Source organism: Gigantopelta aegis, chromosome 10 (assembly GCF_016097555.1).
Source record: "Gigantopelta aegis isolate Gae_Host chromosome 10, Gae_host_genome, whole genome shotgun sequence".
NCBI lineage: Eukaryota > Metazoa > Mollusca > Gastropoda > Neomphalida > Peltospiridae > Gigantopelta > Gigantopelta aegis.
The window spans coordinates 87,856,494-87,881,591 of NC_054708.1; the positions used below are offsets into that span (position 1 = coordinate 87,856,494).

A 25,098-nucleotide genomic window follows, 5' to 3' on the forward strand; every position below is an offset into this window, starting at 1 on the left:
GGGGGGGGTGCGTCACCTACACGGATGACAAACGTCGGTATCACCCAGGAAACCACTTAATCGTTAAGTGGGTGACGCCGAGTATCGGTCAGGTTTCTTTTTTTTCTTTTTTTATATACAGTAATGACCGATCAAATTAATAACCGTTTAAAACCTATTTTAGATTAAAATGAAAAACATATATATTAAAATAATATACATCTAAAACTGCTAAGAGGAATATATAAATACTAACTAATACATTTATTATAACAATTAATTAAAAGTATAATATATATACCATATAAAATTAAAAAGTAAAATACATTCACACCACAGCCAAAGAATTCGCCAGTGGCGGGCGGCACAGATACTGCCAGGTATATGCGCCGCCAAGCCACGGCGAAAACAACAAACACTCAAGCAGACGCTCTCGCACTAGGTTGACTCAATCGTTTACCTGCCGGCTAAGAGCACGGACCGAATAGCAGACAGTTATGGGGAGTTCGAGCTCCGATTGGTCAGAACCCGATCCCCCCCCCCCCCCCCCCCCCAGCCAATAGCCCCAACACCCAATAGATATTCATTTAAGAAAGGAGCAGAAAAAGGAAAGGACGTGAAATCAGAAAGCAAAAAAATATAAGAGGGGTGGAAAGATACCACATTAACTTTTAGATGGCAGAAAAAAAGAGAGAAAGGCACGCTCAAGGCGAAGTCCCAAGGCGACACACGGCAGGAGCCCGGCTCACTGGAGACCGCCGAATGACACTTCGGAAGCACCCGTGAGCGGCCCGGATTCAATTCAAGAGAGAAGAAAGAACACACCGATAGTGTGTTAAAAATAGGACGGATCGATAGTCGACACCTCACGCCGCTTACCCTGATAGTTGTTACTGTCATATTTAATGCATTCAAGTTGGCTGCTAATGGACGCGATGCAAGTTACCATGACACCCCGGAGACCAAGCACTCCAGTTTCGGTATAATCCGTTAGTCGTTGACCATTCGGACATTTCCGTTAGTAATGTATTTTGATTTGACCGATTATTCCGAAAAACAGCAGGGGTGGAGAGGGGATCAGATGTGTGTGTGTGGGGGGGGGGGGGGGGGGGGGGGGGGAGATGTGTGTGAGCCTGGTACAGCCTTACCGAAAGGTTCGAAACACCATTTTCCATATCAATTTTTAACATGTCGCAATGTCCAGCTATGCGTCGAAGTGTTGAACTATTAATTGGTGATAAAATAAAAACCTTTAGTAGCTTCGAAAGTATATTCAAACAAACCTCAAAATGTCTAAATGAGAGGTTTAGGGTTTATCATTATTATATCATTTGTTGAAGACGTATTATATTCAAGAATCGAGACATATACCGTCGCGTACAAAAAGAAAACCAGCAAAAATAAACGGCAGAGGATTGTGCGTCATTGAAAACCCTTGAAAACCTGACACCAGTAATAACTGGTCATTTTACTTTGTTGAATGGATGTCCGGTTTATAGGTGTATATAGACACACCCGCACGCGCGCACAGACACATACACACAAACAGAACATGAGAGTTGGGGTGTAATTTTAGTTTTTATTTTATATTTCCATAAAATTGGTAATACCGTACATCGAGTATAATATATGTTTAAAGAACAAAAACCTTTTTTGGCCAATGAAAAACCTGGAGGCGGGCAGTATTCTCGGATAAAAATATAGGATTTATTTTATTATAGCCTTAAAATGGCTCTACAAGTGATGGAAATGTTAACAATGGGGTCAAGCTCGATCTAGGTACTCTCTTTATCAGTCATGTTTCACGGGGGACGTGCCAGGCGCGAGGCATCTGTGAAGAGAGAAGCTGAAGATCCGCCAACACGTCACTAACTCGACCCTCGGACTGTGTACACGGTTTCCATGCCAGCCGTGATGTGGTCCAGCACGTGACAGTGCAGAATCCACGTCCCGGGATTGTCCATCACCAAGGTGACGGCCTCCGCGTTGCTAGGGAACATAGTCAAGACGTCAGTGCGGTGCCCGTGATTGCTGCGCTGCACGAACGAGTGCCCGTGGAAGTGGACCGTGTGCAGATCGATCTCGGAGCCGACAGACAGCACGTACCAGACCGTCGTGTCGCCCGCGTTCATCACCAGGCCGTCATTGTTGGCCGCTATCAGGCCGTTCACGCAGTGCATCTTGTTGCTTTCCTGCCAAAGTAATGAGGTGTGTGAAAACGAATGCTATGTGTTAAGCACGCACAGAAATGAAATAGTACTAGACCATTCAACAGCTAAAGTAATGGCTTAACTAAAGGAGTTTGGGGGGGGGGGGGAGCCCCCCTCCCCTCCGTAGTGTCACGTGGTTGCTGACCAGCTCAAACAAAAGGTCCAGTCCTATACCTTGTCTTGTGCTTTAATCATGCTCAAGTGTCATTCAACAAACATTCCTTTAGCTGTACTTTGGGTTTTATTTATTGTATTTAACATGTTCTGTTGAGGAGTCCATAAACATATATTATTTTTCTCTCCTTTGTGTTGTATTTAAAATGTGCTAAAATGTGATAAACATATTATATTATTTTGCTTTCCCATGTGTCTTAGTTACTACGTGTTCAGGAGTCGCTAAACAAATGCTACCTTCCTTTCCTTCGCCTCACCTTGAAGTCTGCGTCATGCTCGTACGACGTACGGAGTCGTCCAGGAGCGTACGTTTGCACGTTGTCCTTCAAATACCAGCTGTGGTTCTCGTTGAACACTGAGAACAGGAGCGCGAACTCCCGATCCACATCCGTCCTCTTCCCGTGAGCGCCGAGAATCCCCTTCCGGCAGACGACCACGGTCCCTACAAGCCCTGTTATCGGGTCCCTCGCCGTGTCCACGCCAGACGAATACAGCCATGGGATGCAGTTGGGGTCGCCGGGTCCCGGCCCCGCACGTTCCGGCACGTGCCAGTGATACATGTACAGAGAATTTGGGGCTACACCTTTTTTAGCCTCCAAGAATAAATCGTCGGCGTAGGAATATCCGGCGTTTGCCTTGTCGTAAAGTAGTCCGTGGGAATGTATTGAGTAATGGCGGCTGGCTTTGTTTTTAAAGACGATTTCAATGACGTCACCAACCTCTGCTTTGATCATCGGTCCCATGATGCCGAGATGGATGTTCTCGCCGTCCCGAGGTTTCCGAGTGGTAAACGTGATGTCGGTATACTCGCGATATATTGCCTTTTTGTACTTCCGTCCAATAAAGTTGTTGTCGTCTCGAGTAAATATGAAATTTCTGAAAACAGAATAAGGTATGCAAGACATCATATCTCAAGCTGTCGTTCGTGAAAACACTAAACGCAAATTAAAGCCAAATTTGGGGAATATACATTATTATGAATTCACCAAAATGGTAATTTAAAAATTCGCATATCCTTTGTATGTTTATCACCATTTGACTAATTGGAATTTAAATTTTACTTTACATTTACTGACCAAATTTATTAAATTGCTAATAATTTATTAAATTGCTAATAATTGGCGGTCCATTCAAAAGCCTGTATTACACAGGTATATATTATCAGTTATAATAATATGGTCCCTACATTCAATAAACACAAACATTGATTAAAAAAATAAAAAGATGATACAGATCAACTTATTTTTTTATATTCTCTTTTAAAATTACTAGAATTTTAATACTGGGACAAATTAACATAGAGTTTTAGTTTTGAATATATGTTTTTCGGCTGTTATTTTTTAAAAACTATAATTTTTCATTTGGCTACGATTAAAATGCATAATGAAACTGACGTCTTGTTCTGCGTATTGTTATTTATAACCCTGCACAAAGTCACTGACCGGAGTTTTTAGCCAATGGATGTGAATGTTATGAAATATATCAATGTATTTTGGTCATCCTCATCTTTGGTTTACACTGGCGTAGGAGGCGAGGGGAGTGGGGAGGGTACTTTTCTTGATCCACTAGCAGCGCTCTTCCCACTTTTTGGCACCTTCCTACGCCACTGTTTTAGTTCAAAATACATCTTTTATAAGAAAGATAAAAGGTATGAACAGGTAGCTATGGAACAAAGGTAAGTAATTTCTAATTAGTTAATAAAGTGAGAAATGTAGTGTTGTAAGGTAAATACGTGGAGGGTGGTCTGAGGTCCGCTCCTGTGATGTGGTCCGTGCCGCTGGGGGCGTAGTCCCACTGTACCTCTTCCGCCGCGATCAGGTATTGCCGGGTCACGCCGCTCACGTAGTGCTTCAAGGGGTCGCGGCCGCACGGCGCCACCGTGTACGTGGCCGTTATCCCGCGCGAGAACAGGTTAGTGTTGTCTGACGTCACCATCCACGTGCCTACAACATCACGATGTAAACACAATATACGTCTGTCACTAATATGCAAGCGTTTAAAATAGACCACTTAGTTTAGTTGTCTTTCCTTGATGCACCCTCCTTCAATTTCCGTTTTCTGCAGCTATTATTTAATTTAAGTCACATAGACATTCTAGTATGTAACGTATCAACACTAACAAGTGGGCCTCTTTGGATCTATTTTTAAAGTGTTAAGTGGTATATAATTATATATGTTTAGTATTAAATAAAAATGTCACAAAATAACGCAGTTCCGACAACAAAGGGGGCTAACCGTAATATTTTGTTTGTTCCATTTGAATAAATGTTCAAACCAGACTTGTCCCCCTTGATGCATGTTAGGAATAACAAAACGTAAGAAAAAAAAAGAATGTAGGATTTTAGTTAAACTTGTTAAAGTTGTGAGTCTCATTAACTTAAAGGAGTAGAGCAAACAGGCAAAGTGTTGAAAGTTCTTCCCTAAATGAATACCCAAGTTTTATGTTTTATGTACGCTGAGTGAGTTAACGAACCTGGATTGTCAGGAACCATCAGCAGAGATTCGGTTCCACCCGACACCAGATGGCCAGTGTCTCGGTGTGTCCCGCCCACAGAGTACGCGTTGCCATGGAAATAGGGAGACTGAACGCCAGTCTCCGACCCGTATGACATCGTGTGCCACGTGACATTGTCTCCGAGACACATCGTCAGTCCCTCGAGATTCTGAAATGACCGCCCGTTCAAACCTGCAGACACAAGGATGCATGTGATCAGTATGTAGTCTCGATTAACATCAAATAAGATAAACATCAAGATAGAGGTCAAGCTGGAGCGCGTTCAGGAAGGCGAGAACGTTCACCACACAATCACGATCATTCACCCTTAAAGGGGCTATAATTGCAATAATGGAGGTTTCCGCCAAAAATATTTATTAATTTTTGCTTAAAAATATAAAGTTTATACCTTCAGCTATATGCCTATAAAAATACAACTATACAACTAAATAATTACATTTACTAGTAAAATGTTTTATATACATGTACTAGTCTTTTAGGGGGAAATCTTGAGAGTGTGTCAAACGCATTAACTATTGACGTCACTGTTGTATGCGTACACATTGAACACACTACGTTTACCCGTATCACCTTTAAAGTAAATGAGAAACAACTGGGGGTTAAGCTGCTCGTTTCGGGCATAACAGGACGCGTCTTTGACCACTATCGTTCCGCACAAAAATTGTCACCGTATTTTCAAAAGTACCCCACACTATTTCAAGCACAATAGTAGCTCGTACATTGATACTAGTTCAAATTAAATTACACAAATTTAGTGGCCATGTGAAACAAGATTTTTATCACAACAAACCCAGACATATTTATCATCAATGGCAGGTCTGGTAGCGTTAATTGTGCAAACAAAAGTTGGGTGCACCTCGAACTTTCATCTGGTGAGGTACTGTTTACTGTACGTATTTCCTGTTTCAGTGAACGTGCATGTCGAATATCTCTTACTATTCGACAGGAGTAGCCTATGTCACTGTATCACATTTCTTCTTGTCATTATCTAAACTAGATTTTGCAAATACTACGTTAGACGTGATTAAACTGTGTGCTGGGGTGTCGACAAACATTCGTTTCTTTTGTTACACCAACCGTGCATTCTGTTAGATTCCTCGAAGTCGTCATCTTCCTTGTCAATATCCGCCGCGCCTGCGCAGTGCTTTTGAAGGTTCTCGTCCAAATACCACGACAGATTCTCATCGAACGTAGCAAACAAAAGGAAAAACTCTTTAGAAATGCCAGTCTGAAAATAATTTTGGGTTTGCAAGTAAACAGAAAAAGCAAAAAAATTAGAAGCAAAACTAGTTTTTTTAAAACATTATTTATTGTTAGGGGTGGGCCTGGTCAAATTCAGAATTGGTTGTATGAATTTAACTAAAATAGACAAACCCCCGAGAATAACCCATTTTTACAATACACTAATCATTTGATTTGCCTCCCACCGTACTAACAGCCCACTTCTATCCCGACTGATACACCTGACATAATATCGGAGGTGACCTTCATTGGGATATAACAATGTACATTTTATACTTCTGGTTGATTGGAATTTTACCATTCTTCGCACTTGTGTTTCAGCACATCCCCCACCCCCTCCCATTGCCGCTAATTACGCCTCAGTTAACCAGTGGTAATTAATTTTTAATACACTTATTTTAAAATTGTAGAGAGGAAACCTGAAATGAAATCGCCATATAAGTGACATCTTTAGTATAACAGCAATGGATCCTTTTATGTGGCCATATATGTGATGTATTCCTTAATAACAGGGGCGAGACGTAGCCCAGTGGTAAAGCGTTGGCTTGATGCGCGGTCGGTCTGGGGTCGATCCCCGTCGGAGGACCCATTGTTCAAGCCAGTGCTCCACAAGTGGTGTAACAAAGGCCGTGGTATGTACTATCCTGTCTGTGGGATGGTGCATAAAAAAGATCCCATGCTGCTAATCGAAAAGAGTAGCCTATGAAGTGGCGACAGCGGGTTTCCTCTCTCAATACCTCTATGGTCCTTAACCATATGCCCGACGCCATATAACCGTAAATAAAATGTGTTGAGTGCGTCGTTAAATAAAACATTTCCTTCCTTCCTTAATAGCATACCAACAGTAGAGACAGGTTTATATCGATAGTGTGGACACTACTATAATGAAGTGTGAAATTAATTATAATACCTGTTTCCCGCCACTGCCAAGTTTTCCGCGCTTACAGATTAGCAGAGGTCCAATGAGCCCGGAGTTGATGTCACGCACTTCATCCACAGCGGAGTGATACAGTTGTACAATACAATCAGGATCCGCGTCACGAAGTAGATCGTCAGGTACGCGCGTGTGATACACGTGCATTGCACCCGCTTGAACTATTCCGTGATGAAACACGCCTGTGTAGGATGTATAACAAAAGTTGCAAATGATATATGTACAGCGAGTACAACCAAAATAAACAGAGGACGTATGTTATTTTCAATTAAATATAGACGATATCATGATTTAGTACATGCAGAATCTGCAACACGTCTGCATACCTGTTTAGATATTTGAATACATTAAAGCGTAGATAAAATGAGAACTAAACTACGGTTCTGTTAGCCGTACCTAGCGGAAAAGTATGATTAAAAAGAATCCAAATCAACACATGGCATTACAGGATTCTCCGGCTAAGCATACATATCACTTTTCCGTATTTTTGTTTTGGAGGCAACTGCAATATAGTAGTACATGACATTGTATAACAAATTATATAATGAACTTCAATTACTCTACTATGCCGAATATTATTGTCTTATTGTATATATGTATTTTTGTTATATCCACTCGTTGTATTTCAGTATTAATGTATTTATATAATTTTAACTATTCATATACTATATTATTTACTATTTAATGTTCTCCTGTAAACCCTGTCCTGTCTTGTCACATATTATATTATGTAATTATTCATATTTCCCCATATGCCGTTGCCTAACGGCCTGGGTGTAATAAAGTTCTGTTCTGTTCTGTTATGTTCTGCCCCTTTCCGATCCCCTCCTTCCTTGCTAATTACGGCTCTGATTTTCACGGCATCGAAATTAAAGGTTCTATATCTTAGTTTTAAGTGTAATATATCGCTAAGTGTATATTTACAATGTGGTCGTTATATACCATTTATCTTACAACGAGTCACAGCGCAATCAATTTCGATCATGCGTAAGGACTTTTTATAGCACATAGTTGAAGTAGTTCGAACGGACGTAGAAAGTGTGGTTCTTTTTACGTCCGAAAATGGTTACATTATCCTACATATAGCTGGTATTCAAAACTTGTGGCACCATGTTTCAACCGTTTCTCAACCGAAATAGTGCAACAAATGGACACGCAAACCAAAAATATATAACCTGCCGTACTCACTAAATCCCGATTGAAGTACTTGCGTCTTCCAACGACAACCTTCAAAAATGTCCCCGCAATTTTAAATTTGCTAAATGGAGGGAAACAACTTGTCCTGCACATTAAGAACACTACTGACTTAATGTGCACTCTGAACTAAAAGATTTACTATATTTTTACAATTCAAACCAAATGTTAATAAATATTTTTGCAGCTTTGACACTGCACCTTTAGAGAATGTTTATTTCTGTCAGCTTATCGACTAGTTACCACCCTCACCCCCACCCCCACCCTCACCCTCACCCCCACTCCCGGCCAATGTCTATCACTAAACGACAACTCCAGTTTACCGTCGTACGTTCCTTCGTCTGTGTTGTCGTAGAGAAGACCGTGTCCCAAGAAAGAAAAGGGACGTCGTGCCCGGTTCCGGAGGACGATGTTGACGTCGTCCCCCACCTCAGCCCTGATGACGGGTCCCAGAATGCCCAGCTCGGGGACAGCAGCCTTCTTTGTAACGTAAGACAAATCGTCGTACTGGTGGTAGCGCACCTTCCGGTATTTTCCGCCAATGCGGAGCGGCCCTTTTGCGAAATACAGCTCCGATCGACTGAAAATTAAACGTATCACACAAGATTACATCAAAATGACGTAAGTGTGTAAGTTGTTAGCTGTTATTTGTCTTTGTCCTTGTCTAAATTGTTGTATTTTGCTATTTCGTCCTGTTTTGTACTGTTTGTTTACCTCGTGTAGCCAAAGTGCTCAATATTCCGTGATAGCACGTGTATTGCCAGATACCGTTGTTTTCACCGAATACTGACCCCCTAATTACTTTATTTTATTAGCTTATAGCAATATTGATTGTGTATAAAATGTCTCAGCCAAAGAACTCCGTTGACCGGGCATTTGACCGGCTCAACGAGAGTTTGTCAAAAATAACAGCTGGCGTACAGTCGGTAAATTCCACCATTGCCGATCGCTCCATTAGAAATGGGGAGGGAGGTGAGTGGGATCATACACACGTTGCATGGTTTCCACCCAGCTCGTCGACTCCGGCAAAAAAGAAATCTAAAATTGATACACCCGACCCCCGGGATGCACCTATTAGGCCAAATAATTATAGTGTGGCCAACGGAACATCCCGGGGGGGGGGGGGAGGGGCGGGAAATATCACAGCATATTTCCAACCGTATCTCCAAGTCGGACCTCTCCTTGGATGTCAGCGGTATTTCAGAATTGCCGTCTGACACCTCGGGGGGTCTGTACACTGCACCGGAGAAAGACAGGGTTTGGATCCAGAATCCAGTTCCGAGGTTGGGGAAGGGCTTAACTCCTCCATCCTCGTTACACCGCACTCCCAATTTAAAAGAACTAAAATTTAATTGAGTCAGTCAGGGGGGGGGGGGGTACTCCTCGATCGGAGTCCCCCACCCTGTCTGATGGTAAGTCTTTGTTAAAATCCCCCAGATCCCCCTCCCCCCACCCACCCCACCCCCTCATCTGAAAAGAGCCAGAGATAGTCTTCAACAGGTAAGTAACAACGACAGCATGAAGACTAGAACACAGTCAGGATTTATGAACATCTCTACCCCCCAGGCCCCACCCCCCAGCAAAGAAAATAGAAAGAGAAAACCGGATACTTCTCTTGTTGTTGAGGAAACCGATCTAGAGTCCAGCACAGGTGAGATAGTTTCTAACATCCCCACCAGCAACCAGTTCGGTCCTCCCTCCCAATCCGTGTTAAAAAAATTAAAGCAGTAACAAAAAAGTACATTGTAGGATTGAGGAGGGTACTTTTTGGAAGTCTAGATCCCACGGCCTATGGACTGCTGTTTTTACAGCATTCCATAGCTGCCATGCAAAATACAACCCATCAAAACATTAAAGATACTATTTTTTTCTTTACTAGATTAACAGATGGCCAAACATTCATTAAAACCCTTGTGGACGCCCCTTTTGCTGCCCTTGGCCCTCTGTTTCATATTAGACCGTTCCCCGGGTGACCGACACGGTTGTTGTTGTACTGCAGAAGTGTGAAACAGAACCCAGAGCTGGGGTGCGGGCGGATGCCGGTAATGGGTCCTGTCGGGCTCTCGCCGGCGGCGCTGGCACCGGCCCTGGTCAGTCTGTCGGGGAGAGCGAACGGCTCCACAGGCTGGTCAGCAACGATTCATTCGGTAACCGGACTCGTACGAGCTTTGCCGAAGTGTCTACTTCGGCTGCTATTGACTCCGGTCCCGAGCGTACTTCGGAGATCCGGTGGGGTTTGTTAATGTAAACAAACCGGCTGTCTCCGTGCCAAACATTGGTGCTCCAACAGCTGCCTTAGGCTTCTGGCAAGAGGAAGTATATCAGTTGGAGCCCCAAGGAAAACTCGTAGACGGCTTTACCAAGGTTTTGGACAAAAAAAAGAAAAGAAAAAATTCATGTTCGCCAGGGTCTGGTTCGGGGGGCTCACCTCAAAACTCAGATTTTTTAAAGAAGGATATCGAATTGGTGCCCAAAATTAAACGCCCCAAGATAAAAAAATAAAGTTCAACTCCCGTCTACTAAACATAATAGAAGCCTCCCTCTAATTGGCATGGAGGTTGAGATGGACTTCGAACATTTCCCCCCCCCCCCCCCCTCTCATCCAACCCAGGGCGGATTCAGGAGGGTACCGCCCCCTTTTATAAACAGGTTACACCGGCTAGAGAAGGGGGGAGTGCTGCTCCAATGCAGTCTGTCCCCGCCTCTAATTCTAATCAGACCCCCTTTCAGGCAGTTAACAGGGGAGGAGGGGTGGGGGCAACTGGCAGGCAGTGGGCTGCAGTACCCCCAAATCTTGGGTTGCGGCGTATAGCCAAAACCAATTTAGTGGGGGCCAAGGGGATTGATATTCTCATTAGGGCCAGGAAGGCAAACAGTGATTTGCAAATAGCCAATATCACTGTTTGGCATAATGGCTATATTGATATCCTCCTGTCCCGCCCTACGGAAGTGGATATTATTTTAATTAATGGCATAGGATTTCATATGCAAAATTATTTGGATAAACCCATTAAATGTGCAAAGTGTCAGAGGTGGGGTCACTCTGTTAAGAGGTGCAGATCTACTAGGGAACATCCTATATGCTTCCGGTGTGGGGCCAGCCACCCCAAGAGGTACCCGGACAGTCCGTGCACAAGAGAAATCTTCTGTGCGAACTGTCGGGGTCCTCATTGCACTCATTCTAAGGAATGCCCGGAGCACATAAAAGCTATCAGGGTGTTGGCGGACTCCAAGATAAGAGTTCGCCATCATGGTGGAGACGTGGGAGTTCCAGCTGCACCCCCCGCCTCTGTTCGCTCTTTTCCCCCATTGGTAAATCGTGCCCCCCCCCCCCACCCCCACCCAAACTGACCCAGGAAAGACCCATTAGAACTCGGGGGGGATCATCTATAATGGTAACGTAGATAATCAGGTTAGTAAGCTCGAGTTCGTTAGAATGTCAGGCCTTATTTGGATGGAGCACTTAAAATTACCCCCCCCCCCCCTTCCAAATACAATATTGCTGACATGAGGAAGCCACTAAAGTGGCATGTCAAACTGTGACAGGTACTTAGCTGTTAAAATAGAACTAGGGTCGGTCCAGTCTAGAACTATTAAATGGTTTAGGGAACGCAACTTGGTTGACCTGTTGCAAGACATTAACAACACAGTTAACTAGGTTGCATATAATTTTATTTAACTCTAACTTAGTATTGTTTCGTCCCCTATAATGGGTACAAGATCTAAAGTAGTGATAAATAGTAATAATAATATTAATAATAACAATAGTAACTGTAAATTTAATAAGAATAATGCTAATGTTATTAAAGGTCTAACAGTGGTACAGTGGAACGCCAAAGGTTTGCGCACACATGGGCCTGAATTAAAAAAATATTTAACTGATAATAATAATAATTTTGATGTGATCACCATTCAAGAGACCTGGATCACTAATTTAACAAATAAACAGAGGCAATCAAAAGTATTTTTAGATTATAAAATTTCAGGCTATACTGGTCTCTTTTTCAATAGTGGGGTCACTTCTAGGGGGGGGGGGGGGGGGGGGGCATAGCTACATTCATTAAGGAGGGCATCGCCCACTCTAGACTTCCACATGTTGCCACTCATCCCAATATTGAATCTTTTGGCGTGTCTATACATGGCCTTAATTATAATTTTAATATATTTAATTTTTATGTACATCCGGGTGCCAGTAATGCTAAAATAAATGTTAATGATTATTCAAAAATTATTGGTAACAGTAATTTGGATGTAATAATTACAGGTGATTTTAATAGTCATAATTCTGTTTGGGGCTCGAAAGTTACCAATGCTTCAGGCCAAATACTTGAAAATTTAATGGATAGTAATGATTTGGTCTGTTTAAATGATGGCACCCCGACTTTTCTCTCAGATGCTTATCACACTTGGTCATGTCTAGACGTCACCCTTATTTCAAGGGGCATGGCAGCTAAGTGTGAGTGGGAAGTGCTCAATGAATTTGGTAGTGACCACCTCCCTGTTAAAACCGTTTTTAATAAAAACTGTCTTTGGGAAGAACCGAATAAACAAAAACATAATTGGAATTTTAGTAAAGCTGATTGGCCACGTTTTGAGAGTATGTGTGCCGATATTAATCCTGAGCAGATTATAAATACTAATATTGATATTTTTAATGATAAATTAATTAAAACTATAATTGATATTGCTTTAAAAACTATACCGGTAAGAGGGAAAAAAGGTAGAATAAACTCGGTCCCTTGGTGGACCGATGAGTTGAATTTACTTAAAAAAGAAAGAAATAAATTAAGAAATAAACTTAAAAAACATAAAAATGAGGAAAATATAAATAAATTTAAGAATGCTAAATATAAACTTGTCCATACAATAGCTAAGGAAAAAAAGGCCTCATGGGAGAAATTTGTCAGCTCTATTGGCGAAGGCACGACTGGTGGGGAGGTCTGGTCTAGGATCAAAAGAATTCAGGGGAAACCGGGCAGTTTTTCTAATATTTTAAAAAATAGTAAAATATATACAACAAATCAGGATAAAGTAAATATTCTGGGAGCAATTTTTAAACAAAATTCTGCAACTGCTAATTTTTCTAAAAAATTTCAAAAACGTAAAATATTTATGGAACAATATAATAAAATTCCCCTGAATTCCAAGTTCCGTGAAAGCGGGAACGATTATGACACTCCATTTACACTCCAAGAATTGCTCAAAGCTTTTCAGCATCGTAAAGGCTCAGCCCCAGGGCCAGATAAATTTAGTTATTTATTTTTAAACATATGCCCACCAATATACTTGAACTTTTCTTGGAGTTGTTTAATTTAATTTGGAAACAAGGGTACCTTCCCCTCAATTGGAAGCACGCAGAAGTGTTTGCTCTCCCAAAGAGGGGAAAGGACCTTACGGATCCAAAAAATTACCGTCCGATTTCATTGACATCCAGTGTCTGCAAGACCATGGAGTATATGGTTAATATTCGCCTTACCCACTTCCTGGAGCTCAATAAAAATTTACAGAGTTTCAAAGTGGGTTTCACTCTACCACTGACCATCTTGTTCGTTTACAGACCGAGGTAAAAAACGCCTTTAGGAGGAAACACAAGGTGGCCGGTGTCTTCGTGGACATTGAAAAGGCATACGACATGGTCTGGAGGCACGGATTGTTACAAAAAATATATAAAATGGGTGTAAGAGGATCTATGTTTAATTTTATTGATCGATTTATAAATAATAGAAGTTTTACGGTAATATTTAAAGGTTATTCTTCACCCTGTTTGGAACTGGAAAATGGCATCCCCCAGGGGTCAGTGATAGCTCCAACGTTATTCGGCATCTTTATTAATGATTTGGCAAAATCACTCACTGACAATGTATCTAAAAATTCTCAATTAAGTATCGGTCTGTTCGCGGACGATACAGCCTTCTGGAGGGTAGGGAATACTTTTGAATTGGTTAAAACAGACCTCCAGTCGGATTTAAATGTTTTACAAAATTGGTCTGAGGACTGGGGGGTTACCATTTCCCAATCTAAAACTTGTTCTATTTCTTTTCTGGGCAGAATCGGTCAGCCCATTTAATGTATGATAGTAAAGAAATTACTCAAGTCAAATCGGTCCGCTTTTTGGGAGTGACCTTTGACCAGCGTCTCTCTTTTGTCGAGCATATAGCCAATGTAGTTGGCAATTGTAAATATTATATAAATTTATTAAAAGTATTATCAGCTGTCCCATGGGGCAATGATAGGAAAACTCTGCTCATGATTTTTGAGGCATTCATTGTCTCAAGACTTCAATATGGTGCGCAGGCCTTTGGGTGTGCCAGTGACACCCAGCTTAGGAGGCTTGAGAGCGTGTATAACAGGGCACTATGTACTATTACTAGAGCTTCTGTTTGCACGCCCCATGATAGTGTCCTAGCTGAACTTGGAGTGCTACCACTTACCCTTAGAAGAATAAAGCAGGGACTAAAACATTTATATAAAACTAAAAACTTGGTTAGAGATAACCCAATAAATAAACTTACTTCCCTACATACTCAGTCAGTCAGGGACTCCAATATATCCATTTATTCTTATCTATTACGTTTTGCTAATGATTTTGGGGTGGCGAATCTACCTATAAGTGATTGTAGTGCTAGATTCAAAGCCCCATGGGTTCTTATACCCCCTAAGGTAAATCTTTTTATTAAAAATGAATTAGCACAAATAGACCTACCAGTGTTTAAAAATACTCTTTTTAGAATTATTATGGGGGAAAGATACAAAAATTATTTACAAATTTATACAGACGGCTCCAAGAACCCCATAAATGGAAGAACTGGTATGGCCTTTGCCGTCAAGGAATTAAATGGATATAGTTATTATAGAGCCAGACTGACTGATAATGTTTCGGTCTACACCACGGAGCTGTTGGCTATACAATATGCCCTGGTGTGGATTTTAAATAACCATAATAAACTGGACGACCAAAATAAATTTATAATATTATCTGACAGTTTGAGTGCCCTTAATGCCATAGATGGTTCCCGCAGTGTCAGGCCCGAAATTGTTAAAAATATTATCGGGTTTTACAATAAAATTGTTCAGGCAGGGGTGGAGGTCGTCTTTGAGTGGGTACCCGCTCATGTTCGTATCCATGGCAATGAAATGGCTGATCAGTGTGCTAAAAGAGCCGTTTTGGATGAGGAAGTTAAGGTTAAAATTAAGTATAATTATAGTGAAATTTATTCAATAATTGTGCCATGCGTTGACCGTCTATGGCAAACAGAGTGGAACCATAGGACGAGAGCATGGCACGCTAATATTAAACCTGTTGTCTCCTCACATGGTCCTATATCATTTAATATTAAATCTACTAAAATAATTACTAGATTACGTATGGGTGTTTCTGTCGCTTTAAACCAAACTAAATTTAAAATGAAAAAAAGTAGCAGTCCTAATTGCACCCATTGTAATGTGGCAGAAGATGTAAATCATTTTTTATTCTTCTGCAATAAATATACAAATAACAGAACTAAATTAAAAAACCTTTTTCATAAAAATAATATTGTTTTTAATCCAAAATTTTTATTAAATCCAAATAAACAGTATAAATTAACTATAGATAGGTTATTAATGGCCTATGTGATGGAGACAAAGGTTAATATCTAAATATTTGATTTACCATGTATCATTTATTTGTAATATTTTATCTAATGTTTTGTTTCTATTAAATTGCATCTGGGCGCCGGGCTCATAAGCAGGTAAACAGCACCGAGCGGCGGTCCTGGAATCGCATTTGGAAAGTTCCCGGGGGTCGGGGGCAATACTTGGTTGTTGCTTCTCCGGCCCCGACTGGGACTCCCCCTTATTATATGCACGTAATGTCCATTAGGGTATGCGTTTTGGGAGTGCTATCTCGCTTAGTCCGGTACCTGGATGAATTAAAACTATTAAAATAAAATTAAAATTAATATTTATTTTTCCTTTCTTACCCCCCAGTCGCTCTCCCCGGAATTTAATAATTTTTTTTTAAATTTTTTTTATTATTAATTAACCTTATTTTCTCATTATAATATTAAGCTAGGGGTAATTCTCACCTTCTTGTTGTACAATTCTAGGGTTATACTTGGGATAACACTGGGTATCTATAGGCTAATCTTTTTGGCTACTTGTTTATTGTAGTTTTTAATATATAATAAATTTTAACTCTATATTATTTTATTTTATTTGTATGCCCGTTGCTTCCCCCCCCCCCCCCCCCCCACACACACATTTTAGTGGGGGGGGGGGGTGCAGTTAAATATATATATATATATATATTTTTTTTTTTTTTTTTTTTTTTTAATAATATTTAAATTGGTTGGGGTTTCTCCGCCTTGCCCCCCCCCCCCGTTTTATTTGGGGGGCCGGGCGGGGTTTTATTTTTAGCCAATTACTTTTACTTTTTGTTTTGTTTTGTTGTGTAATGTATTAGATTGGTTGGGGTTTCTCCGCCTTGCCCCCCGTTTTGTCTGGGGGGGGGCTGGGCGGGGTTTTATCTTTAGCCGATTAGTTTTAATTTTTGTTGTGTAATGTATATATGTTGTATGATTGAATGTGTGATTGTTGCTTGGATTATGGGGGGAGGCTTATCTGGCAGTAATCCCCTCCCCGTTCCGGAAACTGCACCTTATACATGTATATAGTTCGTCTTTTTTAATTTGTTTAATATCTATTTTAAAAATAAAATAAAATAAAATATAATGTAGGTTACTGGCATGCTCGCTCATTTAATCTGTTTTATATTTTTTATCATTATTTTAACTATGTTTTAGATTTTAATTAAACAATTATATAATTAAACAGGGCAGGTAACTGGGTTGGGACACTTTCCTAGTGACCTTCTACTAAAGCTTTAGGTCACTTTACTAGTGACCTTCTACAAATGATTGCCATGACTGGATCGAGCTGCGGTTGGACACGGTGGGGTGGGGGGTGGGGGGTGTGGTTGTGGTGCCGGTGGTTAGGTTTTTTGGGGCCATAGGGCGTAGGCGGTTTGGCTGTAGGTTTCTGTGAAAGTTCCGGCCCCACTTCTCGCCCCCTCCCCCCCCCCCCCCCCCCCCTTCCTCCTGGTCACACCAAGGCCCGAAATACGATTGGTAATCATTTTAAATAAATATTAAATTCAATATAACTTTTCTGTGGGCCAGGCTTACCCCTCTACCCTTTCCCTTGCCTCTGGGGACTAAATAAATGTTGTTGTTTTTTTGTTGTTTTTTAAATAAATTATAATGTTTGTATTTTTACTTTTAGACTTCCCCATCTAAATTTGCGTTAATTTTAAATAATTATATAGGTGTAGAGTAGGGATTTCTGTATTTCTTTTGGGAACGCATTCAAAATTATTAATGTCGACATAATATATTAACTCTTTTTGACCTCCAGTTTAAAATTTCAAAATTTTATTATAGTTAGGTTTTTCCTGCCCCGAGTCAGACCACCGATTATATCGGAGGCCGGACTGGGGATAGGCGTGCTCGAAACCATAAAGGTATGTGAGCACGTTTAAAACATATCTAATCTAATCTAATCAAAATGACGAAATAAAATTTTTTTCGCATTCACAGCATCATTTCTGTTGGGAAAGGAAAGGAAAAGAAATGTTTTATTTAACGACGCACTCAACACATTTTATTTACGGTTATATGGCGTCAGACATATGGTTAAGGACCACACAGATATTGAAGGAGGAAACCCGCTGTCGCCACTTCATGGGCTACTCTTTTCGATTGGCAGCAAGGGATCTTTTATATGCACCATCCCATAGACAGGATAGCACATACCACGGCCTTTGATGTACCAGTCGTGGTGCACTGGCTGAAGCGAGAAATAGCCCAATGGGCCCACTGACGGGGATCGATCCCAAACCGACCGCGCACCAAGCGAGCGCTTTACTACTGGGCTACGTCTCGCCTTTCTGTTTGGAATAGAATCCGAAGGAGATTTCGATAAAGGCCTGAGCTGAACAAGGATACAGATGTCGGAGTTCGTTCCCAGATAGGCGGAAATGGACTGCAGTGTAGATGAGACTCCGAGTAAGTAAAACGAGAGGTTTCTGTTTAGTTAGACATGCTGGTTTGGATGTTGAGTGAATGTTGCTTCTGATCTTGTCAAAGTATTATATTATGTATCAGGGATCTAATTTAACTAACGATGCTGTCTACCTCCCAGTCTGGTTTAGCAAACTTCCTGTTGGTTTGTTCATTCCTGAGGGACCATAATCCCAATCTTCTTCCTCAACGGCTAAGTAGTACCACCGGCTGTTTCCGCTTCCGGTCCTAACCTTTGTTGTTTTTCCACAGTCGGAAATGTTTAAGAATGCCGACATTCCTCCTGAAAGATAGGATAGGAACAATTTAAACAATTACTGTTTGGTGATTACATTTGATAGTTTGATACTTAGGGGGAAGAGGAAAGGCAGGAGAAGGATAGAGAGAGAGAAAGAGGGAGAGGTTAAAGAAAAACGAAGAAAAATTAAGAGAGACACCCACTGTCGCCATATAGGCTACTCATTCCTAGGAGCAGCAAACGATCTTTTATATGCACTTTTCCATAGACATGACAGCACATACCACGACCTTTGGTGTGCTAGACATTAGAAACTAATTTGGACAGGAATGAAAACCGAGTCCATCGCGGGCGATCGATCCTGCGATCCATCGTGTCTGATTATCTACATCTCGCCTGTCCAGTATAAACAAGTTGATGAAAGCTGTCTGCCTGTGTTTACCTGTGAAGTGTTCCGACACCACACAGTTGATGAAAGCTGCCTGCCAGTGTTTACCTGTGAAGTGTTCCGACACAATACAGTTGATGAAAGCTGCCTACCAGTGTTTACCTGTCAAGTGTTCCGACACCACACAGTTGATGAAAGCTGCCTGCCAGTGTTTACCTGTGAAGTGTTCCGACACAATACAGTTGATGAAAGCTGCCTGCCAGTGTTTACCTTATCAAGTGTTCTGTTGATGAAAGCTGCCAGTGTTTACCTGTCAAGTGTTCCGACACCATACAGTTGATGAAAGCTGCCTGCCAGTGTTTACCTGTGAAGTGTTCCGACAACATACAGTTGATGAAAGCTGCCTGTGTTTACCTGTGAAGTGTTCCGACACCACACAGTTGATGAAAGCTGCCTGCCAGTGTTTACCTGTGAAGTGTTCCGACACAATACAGTTGATGAAAGCAGCCTACCAGTGTTTACCTGTGAAGTGTTCCGACACCACACAGTTGATGAAAGCTGCCTGCCAGTGTTTACCTGTGAAGTGTTCCGACACAATACAGTTGATGAAAGCTGCCTGCCAGTGTTTACCTGTTAAGTGTTCTGACACCATACAGTTGATGAAAGCTGCCAGTGTTTACCTGTCAAGTGTTCCGACACCATACAGTTGATGAAAGCTGCCTGCCAGTGTTTACCTGTGAAGTGTTCCGACAACATACAGTTGATGAAAGCTGCCAGTGTTTACCTGTGAAGTGTTCCCACACCATACAGGTGATGAAAGCTGCCTCCATGTGTTTACCTGTGAAGTGTTCCGACACCATACAGTTGATGAAAGCTGCCTGCCAGTGTTTACCTGTGAAGTTTTCCGACACCATACAGTTGATGAAAGCTGCCTGCCAAGTGTTTACCTTTGAAATGTTCCGACACCATACAGTTGACGAGCCATCGTCCTGGAAGGCCTGCTGTCATTCGAGCCGTCTTAAAGATGGCGGGAAATACAGGAACAGTGTCTCCACTGAATATAATAATAATACATTTTATCAGTGATCCAGAGAATACTTTCAATTATTCACATACAAAATTGATTACATATGCAGTAGCTTGTGTCAGCGATGCACGCATATGGATATGACCAATCTGATTAGAACACCTCCAATGGGTCTTTAACTACCGGTGGAGCGGATTTTATCAGATTGGGATATCACATACGCATACTTGTACACGGCAGCATGGGGTGGGACAAGTAACTCGTTTGAACTAGCTTCGGTTCTACTTTTAACAACTATTTTTCTGGCACAGTAGATGGTCTTTGTTTTCCGAGCATCCATCGATTTTTATTACATACCTTATTCAATCTTACTACTGTGATAAAGACATTTTCAATCAGTGTAATATATTTACTTTGTATTACACATGTGTAATCTGGACCGACACTTTTAAATGGGAAATTCCCTTTTTATTTTTACTGCAGTTAGCGCCTTATATTTACTGACGTCATATATGATTTACAAATTACGTCACATCGTATTTGAAACATTACACAAGACTGCCACAGAGTATGATTCTTAACGTTAAGCAAATCCATGAAAGGAGTTTTGATCATAGATTTAACAAAGTGTTATTATGACGTTAAATTAAAACTAAAAAGAAAGTATGTAATAAATACAGAACTTCACATACGTTGTTTTCGCTTCCTATTTATTGCACGAGTTTATTTTGCGCAGGAATATATACCACGAGACCGCTACGTTACGCGGTCTCGCGGTATGTTCTTTTGCAAAATAAACGAGTATGTGAAGTTCTGTATATATATTATCTTAACAAGTCTAAAGATTTTTGTGTCTGACATTTGTATCCAAGATTTGTTTATGTGGTGTGCTTGTATTACTGATATCCTTAAACCACTGACTAATTTGCATGGTATGCACCTCTTTTAGTTGACCTCCTACTAACACCAAGATGTTGGATTTGTCAAAATTGATCATTTCACCAAAGCCTGACATTTTTTTTTTTTTTTTTGTTTCCTTGACACAAACTAGAAAAAGGACAGCTTCAAAAAAATGGAAAAAACTAAATGTTAGTATGAAGATAAACACTCCCACTAGCATATTGTTTAATCACGCCGTTAGATGTCTAACTGAGAGAAACTCAAACTGTGGTCGTGTTGGAATTACAAACTGTGGTCGTGTTGGAATTACAAACTGTGGCCGTGTTGGAATTACAACTGTGGTCGTGTTGGAATTACAAACTGTGGTCGTGTTGGAATTACAAACTGTGGGAGGAGGAGGGAGGGGTTGGCTTCTTTACTGCTAATGGACACGTGTAGCGGGGTTTCTCTGAAGACTGTTTCAGAAATATCAAGTAGTTGCCATCCAGTGTAACGCCGATAACTAGTTAACCAATGTGCTCCAATGATGACGTTAAACAAAATAAACTGTACTTTATAAACATAGACCCATAATCGTGTAATGTGTACCGTCATTTCTAATCAAACAGATTGATTTATTGTTGTTCTTTAACAAATATAATTGATATCGCATACAATTACCTTTTGAATATTAAATACACCATTAAACGCTTAAACTAACATACAGGTATAGTTTAAAATTATTTTGTCAGCATTATTTTTCTTTCATTTATTGATTATCTTTGAGGGAACGTCGGGGGGGGGGGGGGGGGGTAACTATTCACCTGTGGTGCTCATAATGCAACGTCTGACCATGGAAGTGAATCGAGTGGATGTCGATCTCATTCCCCATGCCAATAATGTACCATGTGATGTTATCTCCCGCGCATGCGTCAAGTCCACGCAGGTGTCCATACATTAAGCCGTTGATGGAGTACATGATATTGCTCTTCCTGAAGTCGTCCACGTCGTGTGGGTGGAGACACGAACGTGGTTGTCCGCATTTCGCCGAGTTAGACGTGGCGAGCCAGCTGAGATTCTCATCGAAAGCCTTGACCACCAGTGCATACTCCCTGTCAGTGCCACGTCTCCTGGCCTGGTCGTCTAACACACCTGTAAATCATTAGTTACATCATCTAATATGTCAATCATCTCTTGACCACCAGTACATACTCCCTGTCAGTGCCACGTCTCCTGGCCTGATCGTCTAACACACCTGTTAATCATTAGTTACATCATCTAATATCTCAATCATCTCTTGACCACCAGTACATACTCCCTGTCAGTGCCACGTCACCTGGCCTGATCGCCTAACACACCTGTTAATCATTAGTTACATCATCTAATATGTCAATCATCTCTTGACCACCAGTACATACTCCCTGTCAGTTCCACGTCACCTGGCCTGATCGTCTAACACACCTGAAATTATTATTTACATCATCTAATATCTCAATCATCTCTTAACCACCAGTACATACTCCCTGTTAGTGCCACATCTCCTGGCCTGGTCGTCTAACACACCTGTAAATCATTAGTTACATCATCTAATATGTCAATCATCTCTTGACCACCAGTACATACTCCCTGTCAGTGTCACGTCTCCTGGCCTGGTCGTCTAACACACCTGTTAATCATTAGTTACATCATCTAATATGTTAATCATCTCTTGACCACCAGTACATACTCCCTGTCAGTTCCACGTCACCTGGCCTGATCGTCTACCACACCTGAAATTATTATTTACATCATCTAATATCTCAATCATCTTTTAACCACCAGTACATACTCCCTGTTAGTGCCACATCTCCTGGCCTGGTCGTCTAACACACCTGTAAATCATTAGTTACATCATCTAATATGTCAATCATCTCTTGACCACCAGTACATACTCCCTGTCAGTTCCACGTCACCTGGCCTGATCGTCTAACACACCTGAAATTATTATTTACATCATCTAATATCTCAATCATCTCTTAACCACCAGTACATACTCCCTGTTAGTGCCACATCTCCTGGCCTGGTCGTCTAACACACCTGTAAATCATTAGTTACATCATCTAATATGTCAATCATCTCTTGACCACCAGTACATACTCCCTGTCAGTGTCACGTCTCCTGGCCTGGTCGTCTAACACACCTGTTAATCATTAGTTACATCATCTAATATGTCAATCATCTCTTGACCACCAGTACATACTCCCTGTCAGTTCCACGTCACCTGGCCTGATCGTCTAACACACCTGAAATTATTATTTACATCATCTAATATCTCAATCATCTCTTAACCATCAGTACATACTCCCTGTTAGTGCCACATCTCCTGGCCTGGTCGTCTAACACACCTGTAAATCATTAGTTACATCATCTAATATCTCAATCATCTTTTGACCACCAGTACATACTCCCTGTCAGTTCCACGTCACCTGGCCTGATCGTCTAACACACCTGTAAATCATTAGTTACGTCATCTAATATCTCAATCATCTCTTGACCACCAATACATACTCCCTGTCAGTTCCACGTCACCTGGCCTGATCGTCTAACACACCTGAAATTATTATTTACATCATTTAATATATACTAATAACTAAATATATATTTTACTGGTGTTTATTCTTGTGGTATAACTTGCGCTTTAAGTGCATTAGGTCACAGGTTCGATCCCGCCGCTTGGATACAAATAGCTATTTGTCATCAATGATCGTAGAATATTCTTTCGTGACTGTAAGAAAGTATGTGTGCGTGCGTGCATCTTTTTGAGGAAGAGAGGTAGGTTGGTGGTTCTATCTATCTGCCTCCTGCCTGCCTGCTGGCCTGCCTGCCTTCCTGCCTGCATTCCTGCCTGTCTATTTATCTATCTATCTATCTGTCTATCTATCTATCCATATTTCTATCTATTTGTGTGTGTGTGTGTGTCTGTTTGGTTGTCTGTATTTCTGTCTATGCGCATGTGTGTCTGTTTGTCTGTCTGTCTATCTATATCTATATCAATATCTATCTAATCTATCTATCTATCTATCTATATTTCTATATATTTGTGTTTGTCTGTCTGTCTGTATTTCTATATATCCGTCTGTGTGTTTGTCAGTGTGGCTGTGTGTGTGTGTGTGTGTGTGTCTGTCTGTCTGTCTTTCCCTCTTTCTATCTACCTACCTATCTATCTACATACATACATACATACATATATATATATATATATATATATATATATATATATATATATATATATATATATATATATATATATATATATACACACATACATACATATAATTTTGTTTCTTTCTTTCTTGAAGACAGATGGTTTCACATCCAAGTAATAACCAGGCCTGAATTCGCTTATTTATCTATCTATCTATCTATCTATCTATCTATCTATCTATCTATCTATCTGTCTGTCTGTCTGTCTGTCTATTTGTCTGTCTGTCTATATATCTGTGTATCCATATTTCTATCTATTTGTCTGTCTATCTATCTATCTATCTGTCTATATGTTTGTCTGTCTATTTGTATGTCTGTCTGTATGTCTGTATTTGTCTGTATGTCTGTCTGTCTATATATCTATCTATCTATCTATCTATCTATCTATATTTCTATATATGTGTCTGTTTGTCTGTCTGTCTATTTGTCTGTCTGTCTGTCTGTCTGTCTGTCTCTCTCTCTCTCTCTCTATCTATCTATCTATCTATCTATCTATCTATCTATCTATATATATATATATATATATATATATATATATATATATATATATATATATATATATATATCGATCGATCTATCTATCCATATTTCTATATATTTGTCTGTTTGTCTGTCTATCTATCTATCTATCTATCTGTCTATCTGTCTGTCTGTCTGTCTGTCTGTCTGTCTGTATGTATGTCTGTCTGTCTATCTATTTGTGTTTGTCTGTCTGTATTTTTATATATATGTCTGTGTGTTTGTGTGGCTCTGTGTTTGTCTGTCTGTCTGTGTGTCTTGTATCTATCTATCTATCTATCTATCTATCTATCTATCTATCTATCTATCCATATTTCTATCTATTTGTATGTGTGTGTGTGTGTGTGTGTTTGGTTGTCTGTATTTCTATCTATGCGCATGTGTGTCTGTTTGTCTGTCTGTCTATCTATCTATATCAATATCTATCTAATCTATCTATCTATATTTCTATATATTTGTGTTTGTTGTCTGTCTGTATTTCTATATATTCGTATGTGT

At 40.6% G+C, this 25,098-nt stretch overlaps 1 protein-coding gene across 1 annotated transcript in view; it reads right to left on the reverse strand.

The window, feature by feature from the left end:
* Nucleotides 1–1,544: 1,544 nt before the first annotated feature.
* Nucleotides 1,545–25,098, reverse strand: part of LOC121383890 (hephaestin-like protein) — a 30,088-nt gene continuing 6,534 nt past the window's right edge. The window contains exons 4-18 of the mRNA XM_041513986.1: nucleotides 21,663–21,990; nucleotides 19,880–19,986; nucleotides 19,717–19,824; nucleotides 19,455–19,562; nucleotides 18,987–19,040; nucleotides 18,421–18,589; nucleotides 10,208–10,344; nucleotides 9,407–9,572; nucleotides 8,572–8,828; nucleotides 7,031–7,236; nucleotides 5,956–6,106; nucleotides 4,837–5,049; nucleotides 4,096–4,306; nucleotides 2,621–3,239; nucleotides 1,545–2,171 (exon numbers count right to left, since the gene is read on the reverse strand). Coding sequence (XP_041369920.1) covers nucleotides 1,848–2,171; nucleotides 2,621–3,239; nucleotides 4,096–4,306; nucleotides 4,837–5,049; nucleotides 5,956–6,106; nucleotides 7,031–7,236; nucleotides 8,572–8,828; nucleotides 9,407–9,572; nucleotides 10,208–10,344; nucleotides 18,421–18,589; nucleotides 18,987–19,040; nucleotides 19,455–19,562; nucleotides 19,717–19,824; nucleotides 19,880–19,986; nucleotides 21,663–21,990 — 3,158 coding nt within the window. The 3' untranslated portion in view covers nucleotides 1,545–1,847. The remainder of the gene's footprint in view (nucleotides 2,172–2,620; nucleotides 3,240–4,095; nucleotides 4,307–4,836; nucleotides 5,050–5,955; nucleotides 6,107–7,030; nucleotides 7,237–8,571; nucleotides 8,829–9,406; nucleotides 9,573–10,207; nucleotides 10,345–18,420; nucleotides 18,590–18,986; nucleotides 19,041–19,454; nucleotides 19,563–19,716; nucleotides 19,825–19,879; nucleotides 19,987–21,662; nucleotides 21,991–25,098) is intronic.